Genomic DNA, 15,474 nt, shown 5'->3' with positions numbered 1-15,474 from the left:
GTTGGGTGGATTGGCCATGCCAAGTTGCCCCTTCGTGTCCAAAGATGTGCAGGTTAGGGTAATTGGCCATGCTAAGTTGCCCCCTTAGTGTCCAAAGATGAGCGGGTTCGGTGGATTGGCCATGCTAAATTGCCCTCTTAGTGTCCAAAGATGTGTGGGTTAAGTGGATTGGCCATGCTAAATTGCCCCTTAGTGTCCAAAGTTGTGCAGGTTAGGTGGATTGGCCATGCTAAATTGCCCCTTAGTGTCCAAAGATGTGCAGGTTAGGTGGATTGGCCATGCTAAATTGCCCCTTAGTGTCCAAAGATGTGCAGGTGAGGTGGATTGGCCATGCTAAATTGCCCCTTAATGTCAGGGGGATTAGCAGGGTAAATGCATGGGGTATGGAGATAGGGCCTGGGTGGGATTGTGTTTGGTGCAGACGTGATGGGCCAAATTGCCTCCTTCTGCAGTGTAGGATTCTGTGAAAGCTTTCTTCTTATCTACTGTATTGTCACTGCGGCATCAGCGGGATTCGAACACGGAACTTTTGGGGCTGGGAGACCGGAACGTTAGCCAACCAAGCTACAGTCTACAGCTAGAATGCGGTGAGCAAGAGGACCCCTGCCCTTTGACTGATTGTTTGCCGACTGACTGGACCGAGATTATTCAGTTTGGACTGGGTTAATAAGTTGGGATTTATTGGCCTCTGCAGATTCTCATTGGCTGCCCGCCCCTCATGCTAGGTGACGTGGGTCTCTGCGAATCTATTAAAGTCCCGATTATCAGCCTCCAAAACTGCTGGGTGTATTCCCTGACCATCTGCGTGCTCTGTGCAAACATGAGAAGTGAATTCAAATAAGCGGACACATACTCGGGGGGAAAATGTTGGTGAAAATATTCACCGTTGTGTTATACCTCAGCCTTCACTCCTTCATGGTAAGTGCCAAATACCCACACTAGTTTCTGGTCCAGAGGTTATTCCGTCTTCTTCGTCACGATCTGTGTGTCACTGGATATTGTGGCTGTCTCTCGCTCAGATAGTGAATCAGTCTTCTGACAAATAACCAGACACTGTGGTCTTTAAGCATCTCAATGACAACGATACAATTGATTTTGATTTGATTTATTATTGTCACATGTACTGGGATACAGTGAAAAGTATTGTTTGATTTATTATTGTCACATAGAACATAGGAAAACTACAACACAAACAGGCTCTTCCACCCAGAAGTTGCACCGAACGTGTCCCTACCTATTAGGCTTACCTATAACCCTCTATATTACTAAGTTCCATGTGCTTATCCAAAAGTCTCTTAAAATACCCTATCGAATCTGCCTCCACCACCACCACCGGCAGCCGATTCCACTCACCCACGACCCTGTGAGTGAAAAACTTACCCCTGACATCTCCTCTGTACCTACTCCCCAGCACCTTAAACCTGTGTCCTGTTGTGGCAGCCATTTCAGCCCTGGGAAAAAGCCTCTGAGAATCCACCCGATCTATACCTCTCAATATCCTATACACTTCCAACAGGTCACCCCCTCATCCTTCGTCTCTCTAAGGAGAAAAGACCGAGCCCCCTCAACCTATCCTCATAAGGCATGCTCCCCAATCCAAGCAACATCCTTGTAAATCTCCTCTGCACCCTTTCAATAGCTTCCACATCCTTCCTGTAGTGAGGCGACCAGAACTGAGCACAGTACTCCAAGTGGGGTCTGACAAGAGTTCTTTCAGTTACAACATTACCTCCTGACTCCGAAACTCAATCCCTCGATTGATAAAGGCCAGTACACCATACGCCTTCTTAACCACATCCTCTACCTGCGAGGCCGATTTGAGAGTCCTGTGAACCCAGACCCCAAGATTCTTCTGATCCTCAACACGGCTAAGAGTCCTACCCTTAATATTACATTCCTTCATCCAATTTCACCTGCCAAAATGAATCACCACACACTTAGATACTGGAATACAGTGAAAAGTATTGTTTGATTTATTATTGTCACGTGTATTGGGATACAGTGAAAAGTATTATTTCTTGCACACTATACAGACAAATCATACTGTTCATAGACGACATAGGGGAGAACGAAAGGAGAGGGTGTAGAATGTAGAGTTGCAGTCATAGCTTGGGTGTAGAGAAAGGTCAAATTAATATTTGATTTATTTTTGTCACAGGTATTGGGATACAGTGAAAAGTATTGTTTGATTTATTGTTGTCACATGTATTGGGATACAGTGAAAAGTATTTGATTTATTATTGTCACATGTATTGGGATAGAGTGAAAAGTATTGTTTGATTTATTATTGTCACATGTATTGGGATACAGGGAAAAGTATTGTTTGATTTACTATTGTCGCATGTATTGGGATACAGTGAAAAGTATTGTTTGATTTATTATTGTCACATGTATTGGGATACAGTGAAAAGTATTGTTTGATTTATTATTGTCACGTACTGGGATACAGTGAAAAGCATTCTTTGATTTATTATTGTCACATGTATTGGGATACAGTGAAAAGTATTGTTTGATTTATTATTGTCACATGTCCTGGGATACAGTGAAAAGTATTATTTGATTTATTATCAAATTTATTATTATATTGTTTGATTTATTATCAAATTTATTATTATTATATTATTTGATTTATTATTTGATTTATTACCCCTGAGTGCCCCAGGGGTCGGTGCTGGGGCCTCAGCTATTTACCATTTTTATAGTTGATCTGGAGGAGGGAACCGAGTGTATGGTGTCGAAATTTGCTGATGACACCAAGATTGGTGGAACGGCAAATTGCGCGGAGGGTGTGGAGAGTCTGCAGAAGGATCTAGATAGGTTGGGCGAATGGGCCAGGAAATGGCAAATGGAATTTAATGTTGGCAAGTGCGAGGTGGTCCACTTTGGCAGGAATAATGGTAGGAAGGACTATTACGGGGCGAAAAACTGCAGCAGGCGACGGTGCAGAGGGACCTCAGGGTCCTTGTGCATGAGTCACAAAAACCCAGCCTGCAGGTGCAGCAGGTGGTCAGGAAGGCTAATGGGATGCTGGCCTTCATAGCGAGGGGGATTGAATATAAAAGTAGGGAGGTCTTGCTGCGGCTGTATAGGGCATTGGTGAGGCCGCAGCTGGAGTACTGTGTGCAGTTTTGGGCGCCGTACTTACGCAAGGATATTTTGGCCTTGGAGGGAGTGCAGAGGAGGTTTACTAGGCTGATACCGGAGTTGAGGGGGTTGAGCTATGAGGAGAGGCTGAATAAACTAGGCTTGTACTCGTTACAGTTTAGAAGAATGAGGGGAGATCTCATTGAGACGTATAAGATGATGAATGGGATGGATAGGATAGAGGTGGAGAGGCTCTTCCTGCTCAGAAAGGACAGTAGGACTAGGGGGCACAGCCTCAAGATAAAGGGGGCGCGGTTTAGAACGGAGTTGAAGAGGAACTTCTTCACTCAAAGGGTGGTGAATCTCTGGAATTCTCTGCCAGTTGAGGTGGTGGAGGCTGCCTCGTTACATATTTTTAAGACGCGCGTTGATGGGTTTTTGATAAGCGAGGGGATTAAGGGTTATGGGGAGAAGGCAGGAATGTGGAACTGAGACACGACAGATCAGCCATGATCTTACTGAATGGCGGGGCAGGCTCGAAGGGCTGGATGGCCTACTCCTGCTCCTATTTCTTATGTTCTTATTGTCACGTGTACTGGGATACAGTGAAAAGTATTGTTTGATTTATTATTGTCACATGTACTGGGATACAGTGAAAAGTATTGTTTGATTTCTTATTGTCACGTGTACTGGGATACAGTGAAAAGTATTGTTTGATTTATTATTGTCACATGTACTGGGATACAGTGAAAAGTATTGTTTGATTTATTATTCACGTGTATTGGGTTACAGTGAAAAGTATTGTATCTTGCATGCTATACAAAGCATACTGTTCATAGAGAAGGGAAGGAGAGGGTGCGAAATATAGTGTTGCACTCATAGCTAGGGTGTAGAGAAAGTTCAAGGTTGATCCATTTAAAAGTCTGACGGCAGCAGGGAAGAAGCTGTTCTTGAGTCGGCTGGTGTGTGACCTCAGACTTTTGTGTCTTTTTCCCAATGGAAAAAGGTGGAAGAGAGAATGTCTGGGGTGTGTGGGGTCCTTGATTATGCTGGCTGCTTTTCCCGAGGCAGTGGGAAGTGTAGACAGAGTCAATGGATGGGAGGCTGGTTTACGTGATGGACTGGGCTACATTCATGACCTTTTGTAGTTCCTTGCGGTCTTGGTCAGAGCAGGAGCCCATACCAAGCTGTGATACAACCAGAAAGAATGCTTTCTGTGGTGTATCTGTAAAAGTTGGTGAGAGTCGTAGCTGACATGCCAAATTTCCTGAGTCTTCTGAGAAAGTAGAGGCGTTGGTGGGCTTTCTTAACTATAGTGTCAGCATGGGGGAACCAGGACAGGTTGTTGGTGATCTGGACACCTAAAAACCTGAAGCGCTCAACCATTTCATTGTACTTGTGTAGTGCCCATTAACCTCCCTGCTGACACTGATGTGTGCCCACGCTAAAAAAAATTGGACCATAAGATAGTTACACGGGTTAGAGAGTGATTGAGAGTGTATTGGGGGTGGGGGAGGGGGGGGCGGTGCGGGTGAAGACTGAGGGGAAGACGGTGGGAGAGAAGGAGGGATGGAGGGACTGAGTGGAGGGATGGAGAGGTGGAGGGATGGCACAGTAGCACAGTGGTTAGCACTGCTGCTTCACAGCTCCAGGGTCCTGGGTTTTATTCCTGGCTCGGGTCACTGTCTGTGTGGAGTTTGCACATTCTCCCTGTGTCTGTGTGGGTTTCCTCCAGGTGCTCCGGCTTTCTCCCACAGTCCAAAGATGTGCGGGTTAGGTGGATTGGCCATGCTAAGAAATTGCTCCTTAGTGTCCTGGGATGTGAAGGTTAGAGGGATTAGTGGGTAAATGTGTAGGGATATGGGGATAGGGCCTGGGTGGGATTGTGGTCAGTGCAGACTCGATGGGCCGAACGGCCTGTTTCTGCACTGTAGAATTTCCATTCCCTGAAACTGATATGGATGGAGGGATAGAGAGATGGGAAGATGGAGGGATTGAGAATGGAGCGATGAGAGGATGGAGGGGTGGAGAGTTGGAGGGAGAGGAGGGATGGGAAGATGGACGGAGGAATGGGGAGATGAAGTGATGGAGGGAGGAAGGAAGGAGAGATTCTCACAGTGTCTGCGTGGGTTTCCTCTGGGTGAACAAAGAACAGCACAGCACGGGAAACAAGCCCTTCGGCCCAACAAGCCGCCATCTTAACAATGTGTTTTTCCTCCTCCACCCTTGACTCATGTCTATGCTTATGGTACCCCCATTGGGAACCAGATTAAGGGGAGAATAATTTAGGGACAATTTGTAAACACCAATCAGCCTAAGAGCACATCTTTGGGGTGTGGGAGGAAACCGGAGCACCCGGAGGAAACTCACACAACCACAGGGAGAATGCACAAACTCCCATAGACACTGGCCCAAATCCATGTATCTGCACAGCAAACAGTGATAGTCACTGAGCTGTTGTGGTGCCTATCTGCTGGTCCAGTTTTAAGCATACACAACGACGCAAAATACTAGGCCACTCTTGAACCATCCAAGAGCAGCCCATGCACGACCAACCGTGTGCATGCCCCTTGTTAGACAACAAGGTGGACCGACACACCTGCGGAGTAAAAGAGAAAAATGTCAACACACGTGGCATTAGATTTCCAGGAACGTCCCTCCTTATTTAAAACGTCTCCTATAACCCTCCATCCCTGTTTCGCTCATGTGTCGATCTAAGTAAACCTTAAACAAGTCCAGCGTGCCTGCCTCCACCACCTTACTTGGCAATGCATTCCATACCCCACGACCCTCTGTGTGAAAAACCTTCCTCTAGCATCCAAACTATACCTCTACTCCCTCACCTTAAGCCCGTGGCCCCTTGTGATATTTGTCTCCAATCTAGGAAAAAGCCTGCCACTGTTTATCTGTACCCTTCATTATTTTATACACCTCTATCAGATCCCCCCTTAATCTCCGTCTTTCGAAGGAAAAGAGCCTCAGTTTACCCAATCTTTCCTCATAACCCAGTCCTTCCATACCAGGCAGCATCCTGGTAAACCTCCTCTGCACTCTCTCCAGGGTCTCCACATCCTTCCGGTAGTAAGGTGACCAGAACTGGACGCAGTACTCCAAATGCGGTCTAACCAATGTTCTGTACGACTGTAGCATTAGACGCCAGCACTTGTACTCTATACCCCTTCCTATAAAGGCTTGCATACCATAAGCTTTCTTCGCAACCTTCTCCACCTGTGTTGCCACCTTCAGAGACTTGTGCAGTTGCACTCCCAGGTCCCTCTGCATTTCTATACTCTTAATAGGTCTACCTTTTATCATGTAACTCCTCCCTGCACTATTCCTTCCAAAATGCATCACCTCACATTTGTCAGGATTAAATTCCATCTGCCATTTATCTGCCCAATATACCAGCCTATCGATATCCTGCTGTGTCACCTGACACTCCTCCTCACTATCTGCCAATCTTGCCATCTTTGTGCTCCGGTTTCCTCCCACAGTCCGAAAGACGTGCTGGTTCGGTGCTAAATTCTCCCTCAGTGTAACCCGAACAGGCGCCAGAGTGTGGCGACTCGGGGATTTTCACAGTAACTTCATTGCAGTGTGAATGTAAGCCTACTTGTGACACTAATAAATAAACTAAACTTTATTAAAAAAACTTTGAGATGTAAATTATTTTGGGATGTTTTACTGAATGTTTGTGGATGGGGGGCCAATCAAGCGGGGCTGCTTTGTCCTGGATGGTGTTGAGCTTCTTGAGTGTTGTTGGAACTGCACCCATCCAGGCAAGTGGGGAGTATTCCATCAGACTCCTGACTTGTGCCTTGTAGATGGGGGACAGGCTTTGGGGAGTCAGGAGGTGAGTTCAGCCTCAGGATTCCCTGAGTTGGGTCCTTGTAGACGGTGGCAGGTTTTGGCGGAGTCAGGAGGTGAGTTACTGCCTCAGCATTCCTTGAGGTGTGCCTTGGAGATGGTGGACAGGCTTTGGAGGTGTCAGGTGGCGAGTTAGGCCTCAGGATTCACCGAGTTAGGTCTTTGTCGATGGTGAAAGACTTTGGGGGAGTCAGGAGGTGAGCTCGGCTTCAGGATTCCCTGAGATGAAATTTGTAGATGGTGCACAGGCTTTAGGGGAGTCAGGAAGTGAGCTAGGCCTCAGAATTCACTGACGTGGGTCTTTGTAGGACAGGCTCTGGGGGAGTCAGGGGTTGAGCTCGGCCTCAGGATTCCCTGAGATGAGATCTGTAGATGGCGGACAGGCTTTGGGGGAGTCAGGAGGTAAGCTCGGCCTCAGAAGGTTGACGAGGCCAGGAGAATTTGCCCTCTAACCGCTGTTGTCTTCCTCGCAGGGCGCCTGCACCAAAATCCACCGGGCCGGATACTGCGCCTTCTACGAAGATTGCGGCCCCAACCCCGAGGTGAGCGGCAGCCTGCTTCCAGCCCGCGTCCCCTGCCTGAAGAACATCCCGGCTCGCAAGGTGGTGGGCCAGCACTTGGCGCAGCTGCAGCGTGTGTGCCCGATGCTGTACCGCGGGGCGGGCAGCACGCACGCCTGCTGCTCGGCGAAGCAGCTGACAATGTTGGAGAAGAGCCTCTCGCTGTCCAAGACCCTGCTGAGCCGCTGCCCGTCCTGCGTGGAGAACTTCATCAACCTGTACTGCCAGAACACCTGCAGCCCCAACCAAAGCCTTCACATCAACGTGACGCGGAGTTTTGTCGCCAACATCTCCGGTGTCCTCACCCCGGCGGTGCTGGAGTACCAGTGCTACTACACCCGGCGTTTTGCGGACGGCACCTTCAGCTCCTGCCAGAACGTCCGCATCCCCTCCACGGGTGGGTTCGCCATCTCCCCCATGTGTGGCAAATACACGGCAGCCCTCTGCAACACCGAGCGCTGGCTCCGTTTCCAGGGCGACAGCAGCAACGGCCTAGCCCCGCTGGATATCCAGTTCATCCTGACGGAGAACGGCGCGGGGCCTCCCGCAGGCACGGGCATAGTCCCCTACAACGGGGCCTTCTGGCGCTGCAACCAGTCCACGGTGGCCGACGGGCAGGCCTGCTCTTGCCTGGACTGCCTGGAGTCCTGCCCCGTCCTGGCCACCCCTCCTCCGCCCCCGGGGCCTTGGCAGGTAGGCTCGCTAGACGGAGCGCTGGCCGTCAGCTTGGCATGCTTTGGCGGGGGCGTCCTCCTCTTCGTCCTCTTCCTGGTGGCGCGCAAGCTCTGTAAGGGCCGCTTGCTGGGCACTACCGGGCAGCCCCCCTGCCAACTCAGCCTGGGCCAGGCCTTCCAGCTGTGGGGCACCATGGTGGCACGGCACCCAGTGCCCGTCATCTGCGTGGTGCTGGCAGCGGTGGCGGCCCTGTCCGCTGGGCTGGCCTTCATCACGCTGACCACCGACCCGGTGGAGCTGTGGTCGGCCCCCGGGAGCCGGGCCCGCAGGGAGAAGGAGTTCCACGATGCCAACTTTGGCCCCTTCTTCCGCACCAACCAGATCATCATCACGGTGGCGGATCACTCCAACTACACCTACGACTCCGTCCTGTTTGGCCCCAACACTTTCAGCACCATCTTCTCCAAGGAGGTCATCCTGGAGCTCCTGGACTTGCAGACCAGGCTCCAGGACATCAGCGTGTGGTCCGAGACGGCGCAGAGAAACATCACCCTCAAGGATATTTGTTACGCTCCGCTCAGGCCCCATGACCCCCGGCCTAGCGACTGCGCCGTCAACAGCCTGCTGCAGTACTTCCAGAACAACCGCACCAGAATCAACGCCGTGGCCAGCCAGACCGTGGCAGGGGTCACCGGCACCATCGACTGGCGAGATCACTTCCTGTACTGCATCAAGTAGGTCTTCTTCCCTTCTGATTCAAGATGGAGGCATGGCGGGCGAGGTTTTCGGTGGGAGGGGTATGGGGTGTGGTGTGGAGCTAGAGAAAGCCCCACATGGTTTAAGGCTCCACTTAATCCGGGCAGGAGGAGGCCATTTGACCCGTCGCGCCCCTGCCAGCTCTCTCTCCTCACCGACAATTGCCCCTTGGTGTCCATGGGTTGGATTCTCTGACGTCGCTCGGGGGGGGGTGGGATGCATAGACTCATCGAGAAAGGGGCCATTTGGTCCACAAGTGCACTGACAGCGTCTCCCCACCCCCACCCAAGGCCGAATTCCTGTAATCCCACATATTTACCCTGCTAATCCTCCCTAACACTAAGCAGCAATTTACCATGGCCAATCCCCCTAACCTGCACATCTTGGGACACTAAGGGGCAATTTACCATGGCCAATCCCCCTAACCTGCACATCTTGGGACACTAAGGGGCAATTTAGCATGGCCAATCCCCCTAACCTGCACATCTTGGGACACTAAGGGGCAATTTAGCATGGCCAATCCACCTAACCTGCACATCTTGGGACACTAAGGGGCAATTTACCATGGCCAATCCCCCTAACCTGCACATCTTGGGACACTAAGGGGCAATTTAGCATGGCCAATCCCCCTAACCTGCACATCTTGGGACACTAAGGGGCAATTTACCATGGCCAATCCCCCTAACCTACACATCTTTGGACACTAAGGGGCAATTTAGCATGGCCAATTCCCCCTAACCTGTACAGCTTTGGGCACTAAGGGGCAATTTAGCATGGCCATTCCACCTAACCTGCACATCTTGGGACACTGAGGGGCAATTTAGCATGGCCAATCCTCCGAACTTACACAACTTTGGACACTAAGAGACAATTTAGCATGGCCAATCCCCCTAACCTGTACAGCTTTGGACACTAAGGGGCAATTTAGCATGGCCAATCCACCTAACCTGCACATTGTTAGAACTGTGGGAGGAAACCAGAGCACCTGGAGGAAACCCACACAGACACAGGGAGAACGTGTAGATTGCACACAGATGGCAACCCAAGAAATGGGAATCGAACCTGGGTCCCTGGCGCTGTGAGGCAGCAGTGCTAACCCACTGTGCTGCCCCATAACCAGCCAATTTTCTCATGTTTAACACATCCATTTTTTTGTCTTCATTGCGTCCCTCCGTCTCGTTCGTCATCCAGGCTAGGAATACGTCTCCGTGACTGCTGGTTCTGGGACAGCTTGGAGCCTGTACCCATGCCATCACCGACCTGAGGGCCTCCCAAATACAGACTGCCCGTCCTTGTAACACTGTCACGCAACTGAGGTGAATTCAGTGTGCCGTAAAAATGCCTTTCTGTCCACAGCTCTCCCCTGTCCTTCAAGGACAACACAGTTCTGGGAATGAGTTGCATGGCAGAATATGGGGCCCCCGTCTTTCCATTCCTTGCAGTTGGCGGATATAAAGGTAAGGAACTGAATTGCTGTTACCACAGTGGAGGCGGTGGCCTCGTGGTATTATCGCTACACTATTCATCGCGAAACTCAACTAGTGTCCTGGGAACCCGGGTTCGAATCCCCACCGTTTGAATTTTGAATTCAAGTTAAAAAAAAATCTGTAATTGCGAATCTGCCAATGATCATGGAACCATGTAGGAAAATCCCGTCAGGTTCCCTTTAGGAAATCTGCTGTCTTTACCTGGTCTGGCCTACATGGGGCAGTACAGTGGTTAGCACTGCTGCCTCACAGCGTCAGGGACTCAGGGGTTCAATTCTGGGTCACTGTCTGTGTGGAGTTTGCACATTCTCCTGCATGGGTTTCCTTCCACAGTCTGAAAGATGTTCAGGTTAAGTGGATTGGCCATGCTAAATTGCCCTTAGTGTCCAAAGATGTGTCGGTTAGGGGGATTGGCCATGCTAAATTGCCCCTTAGTGTCCAAAGATGTGTAGGTTTGGTGGATTGGCCATGCTAAATTGCCCCTTAGTGTCCAAGGATGTGCAGGTTAGGTGGATTGGCCATGCTAAATTGTCCCTTAGTCTCCAAGGATGTGCAGGTTAGGTGGATTGGCCATGCTAAATTGCCCCTTCGTGTCCAAAGATGTGCAGGTTAGGTGGATTGGCCATGCTAAATTGTCCCTTAGTCTCCAAGGATGTGCAGGTTAGGTGGATTGGCCATGCTAAATTGCCCCTTCGTGTCCAAAGATGTGCAGGTTAGGTGGATTGGCCATGCTAAATTGCCCCTTAGTGTGAGGGTGAGTGGCGAGGGAAATCTGTTGGGATTGTGGGGATAGGGCCTGGGTGAGATTGTGGTCGGTGTACTCTTGATGGGCCGAACGGCCTCTTTCTGGACTGTAGGGATCCTACGAGTCTATGAGTGTGAGACAGAAAGCCATACTCCAGCTCCGTCCTCTGCGGAGAGATACACTTTCACTCTGTTTAATTATCAGGAGAGTGGTTTCAGCAGATATAGCCGGCTGTTAAATATTTAGCTGTTATAATTTAGGTTGTGGTCTGCTGTTGGGGCAGGGCTGATTATTACTTTACCGGTTGTATTGGCCTCTTCATTTGAATCTCTTTTTGCCTCCTTAACAGATGAGGACTTTACCGGGGCAGAAGCCTTAATTATGACATTCTCTTTAAATAACTATGATGCCCAGGATCCCAAATATGAATACGCCTTGCTTTGGGAGCAAGAGTACCTCCGGATTCTGCAAGAGTACAAGAAGAACAAGTCCATCCATTTCAATTTTGTCTACATGTCGGAGGTACGGTGGTTAGAAACTGCTTTGCATCACCTAACGAGACCCTCACACCACATCCTGACCCTATTGTCCAGCTCCATCACCTCAGTAGCAGCAGTGTGTACCATTTACAAGATGCACTGTGGCAGCTCATCCTTAGACAACACCTTCCAAATCCACTACCATCTAGAAGGACAAGGGCAGCAGATACATGGGGAACACCACCACCTGCAAGTTCCCCTCCGAGCCACTCACCATCCTGACTTGGAAATATATCGGCCAATCCTTCACTGTCGCTGGGTCAAAATCCTGGAACTCTCTCCCTAACAGCACTGTGGGTGTACCTACACCACACGGACTGACTGATGTCCAATAACAATCCTGGAACTCCCTCCCTAACATCACTGTGGGTGTACCCACACCACAGGGACTGCAGTGGGTTCAAGATGGCAGCTCACCCACCACCTTCTCAAGGGGCAACTAGGGATGGGGGATAAATACTGGACCCAGCCAGTGGCGCCCACATCCTGTGAATGAGTTTTAAAAAAATTATTTAAGTTTATTTATTAGTGTCACAAGTCGGCTTACATTAACACTGCAATGAAGCTACTGTGAAAATCCCCTCGTCACCACACTCTGGTGCCTGTTCAGGTTACACTAAGGGAGAATTTAGCACCTAACCAGCACGTCTTTCAGACTGTGGGAGGAATGGTGGGGCAGTGGTTAGCACTGCTGCCTCACAGCGCTAGGGACCCGGGTTCAATTCCAGCCTTGGGTCACTGTCTGCGTGGAGTTTGCACATTCTCCCCGTATCTGCGTGGGTTTCCTCCGGGTGCTCCGGTTTCCTCCCATAGTCCGAAAGACGTACTAGTTAGGGGGATTGACCATGCTAAATTGTACGAGTGTCGCAGGATGCATAGATTAGAGGGATTAGCAGGGTAAATATGTGGAATTTCGGGGATGGGGCTTGGGTGGGATTGTGGTTGGTGCAGACTTGATGGGCTGAATGGCCTCCTTCTGCACTGGTAGGGGATTCTCTGATTCTTTCTATACCCGGGAATCGAACCCTGGTCCCCGGCGCTGTGAGGCAGCAGTGCTAGCCACTGTGCCACCGTGCCACCCCTTAGGTCCCGCGACTGTGCTGATATCCAAAGACTCATGTGCAAAAAAAGACAGCTATTACTCCTATTACGCTGGAGGTTAGGCGTGGAGTAAAAGAATTTCTCCTCACTTCTGTTAACAGAGATCGCTGGAAGATGAGATTAACAGAACCACAGCGGACGATATTCCCATTTTTGCCATTAGTTACTTGGTGATATTTATCTATATTGCCTTGGCACTTGGAGAGTACACCAGTTGGAAGAGTGTCATGGTAAGTACTCCTATTAAGAGCCGTAAACTCCTAAACTGTTTGGTGAAGTTCGCTTAAGTTTTACATCTGATTGGTAAGCATAAAGTGTTTCATTCCCAGTACAAAACAAAGGACAATACAGCACAGGAACAAGCCCTTTGGCCCATCAAACCTAGGCCCATTCGTGGCTTCTAGCCCTATTTTCGCCTCCTGTTTATCAAGATTGTATGTGTCTGCTTCCTCTGGCAGCGCGTTCCAGGCACCCACCACTGTCTGCGTGAAAAACCTTCACCCCCCGCACATCCCTCTTAAACTCTCACTTTGAACCTGTGCCCCACCTTTTTGACCATGCTAACAGAAATGTATTAGTGAGGCTTACACTGACACGGCAATGAAGTTACTGGGAAAATCCCCCAGTCGCCACACTCCTGCTCGGGTTACACTGAGGGAGAATTTAGCACCAAACCAGCACGTCTTTCGGACTGTGGGAGGAAATTGGAGCACCCGGAGGAAACCCACACAGACACGGGGAGAATGTGCAGACTGCACACAGACAGTAACCCTGGCGCTGTAGGCAGCAGTGCTAACCACTGTGCCACAATGCCACCCTAAAATCATAGAATCCTACAGGGCAGAAGGAGGCCATTTGGCCCATCGAGTCTGCACTGACCTGAATCCCACCCAGGCCCTATCCCCATAACCCCATGCATTTACCCCAGCTAGTCCTCTTGACACTAAGGAACAATTTAGCATGGCCAATCCACCTAATCTGAACATCTTCGGACACTAAGGGGCAATTTAACATGGTCAATCCACCTAACCCACACATCTTTGGACACTAAGGGGCGATTTGGCATGGTAAATCCCCCTTAACCCGCACATCTTTGGACACTAAGGGGCGATTTGGCATGGTAAATCCCCCTTAACCCGCACATCTTTGGACACTAAGGGGCGATTTGGCATGGTAAATCCCCCTTAACCCGCACATCTTTGGACACTAAGGGGCGATTTGGCATGGTAAATCCCCCTTAATCTGCACATCTTTGGACACTAAGGGGCAATTTCGCATGGCCAATCCACCTAACCTACACATCTTTGGACTGTGGGAGGAAACCGGAGCACCTGGAGGAAACCCACGCAGACATGGGGAGAATGTGCAAACTCCACACAGACAGTGACCTGAGTGGGGAAATCGAACCCGGTGCGAACCAGTGTAGTCCTGCAGATATACTATGGGTAATCACACGAGAAAATAAGTAACAATGAGTTTCTTTTTTGTTGCTGCAGATCGATTCGAAGATTACCCTTGGGTTGGGAGGTATCCTGGTGGTACTTGGTGCTGTACTTTCCTCGATGGGATTCTATGCGTATATCGGAATACCGTCCTCCCTCATTATCCTGGAAGTGGTTCCTTTTCTGGTGCTGGCCGTGGGAGCGGACAACATATTCATTCTCGTACTTCAATATCAGGTCAGTCGAGGAAAAAAAATCAAGGCCCCCACTGCTGCCAGTCCCCCCCTGTAAAGTTCTCTGAAGCAAAACAATTCCTTCCCCCCCCGCCGCCAAATCCAAACTGACAGGGAAATCACCCATGGAAGTGTGAGAATTAGAACTTAGAAATCCTACAGTGCAGAAAGAGGCCATTCGGCCCATCAAGTCTGCACTGACCACAATCCCACCCAGGCCCTATCCCCATATCCCTACATATTTCCCCACTAATCCCTCTAACCTACACACCTCAGGACACTAAGGGGCAATTTTAGCACGGCCAATCAACCTAACCTGCACATCTTTGGAGGAAACCGGAGCACCTGGAGGAAACCCACACAGACACGGGGAGAATGTGCAAACTCCACACAGACAGTGACCCGAGCCGGGAATCGAACCCAGGTCGCTGGAGCTGTGAAACAACAGTGCTAACCACTGTGCCGCCCCCGGTGGCGTGGGTCGCTCTCTAGAAGCCGGCTCCAAAGGGTTGTATTGTTTGCTCGAGGGACATGGGCGTCGCTGGCTGGGCCAGCATTTATTGCCCATCCCTAGCTGCCCCTTGGAGGGCAATTGAGAGTCAACCACATTGCTGTGGCTCTGGAGTCCATCTAGGCCAGACCAGGTAAGGACGGCAGATGTCTTTCCCTAAAGGACATAAATAAAGGGCTCGAGTATGGTGAACAAAAGAGACAAAGCTTTTTGTCTTACATTTGTAGAATCATGGAATCCCTACAGTGCAGAAGGAGGCCATTCAGCCCATCGAGTCTGCACCAACCACAATCCCACACAAGCCCCATTCCCGTAACCCCACATATTTACCCTGCTAATCACCCTGCTACTATTGGGCATGGCCAATCCACCTAACCTGTACATCTGTGGGCTGTGGGAGGAAACCACAGCACCCAGAGGAAACCCAAGCAGACACGAGGAGAATGTACAACCTCATAGAATCACAGAACCCTA

General features: G+C 50.0%; 1 protein-coding gene across 1 annotated transcript in view; it reads left to right on the top strand.

Moving 5' to 3' along the window:
• The first annotated feature begins 7,310 nt into the window (after nt 1-7,310).
• The window catches only part of npc1l1 (NPC1-like 1), a 32,535-nt gene continuing 24,371 nt past the window's right edge, over nt 7,311-15,474 (top strand). The window contains 5 exon segments of the mRNA XM_080216884.1: nt 7,311-8,920; nt 10,299-10,399; nt 11,524-11,696; nt 12,916-13,044; nt 14,311-14,493. Of these exon segments, the coding sequence (XP_080073010.1) occupies nt 7,311-8,920; nt 10,299-10,399; nt 11,524-11,696; nt 12,916-13,044; nt 14,311-14,493 (2,196 nt within the window).

Source organism: Carcharhinus amblyrhynchos, chromosome 34, assembly GCF_965287045.1.
Source record: "Carcharhinus amblyrhynchos chromosome 34, sCarAmb.v2.hapA, whole genome shotgun sequence".
Classification (NCBI taxonomy): domain Eukaryota; kingdom Metazoa; phylum Chordata; class Chondrichthyes; order Carcharhiniformes; family Carcharhinidae; genus Carcharhinus; species Carcharhinus amblyrhynchos.
Note: the sequence above shows the minus strand (reverse complement) of the source record. Positions and strands in the feature narration are given on the sequence as shown.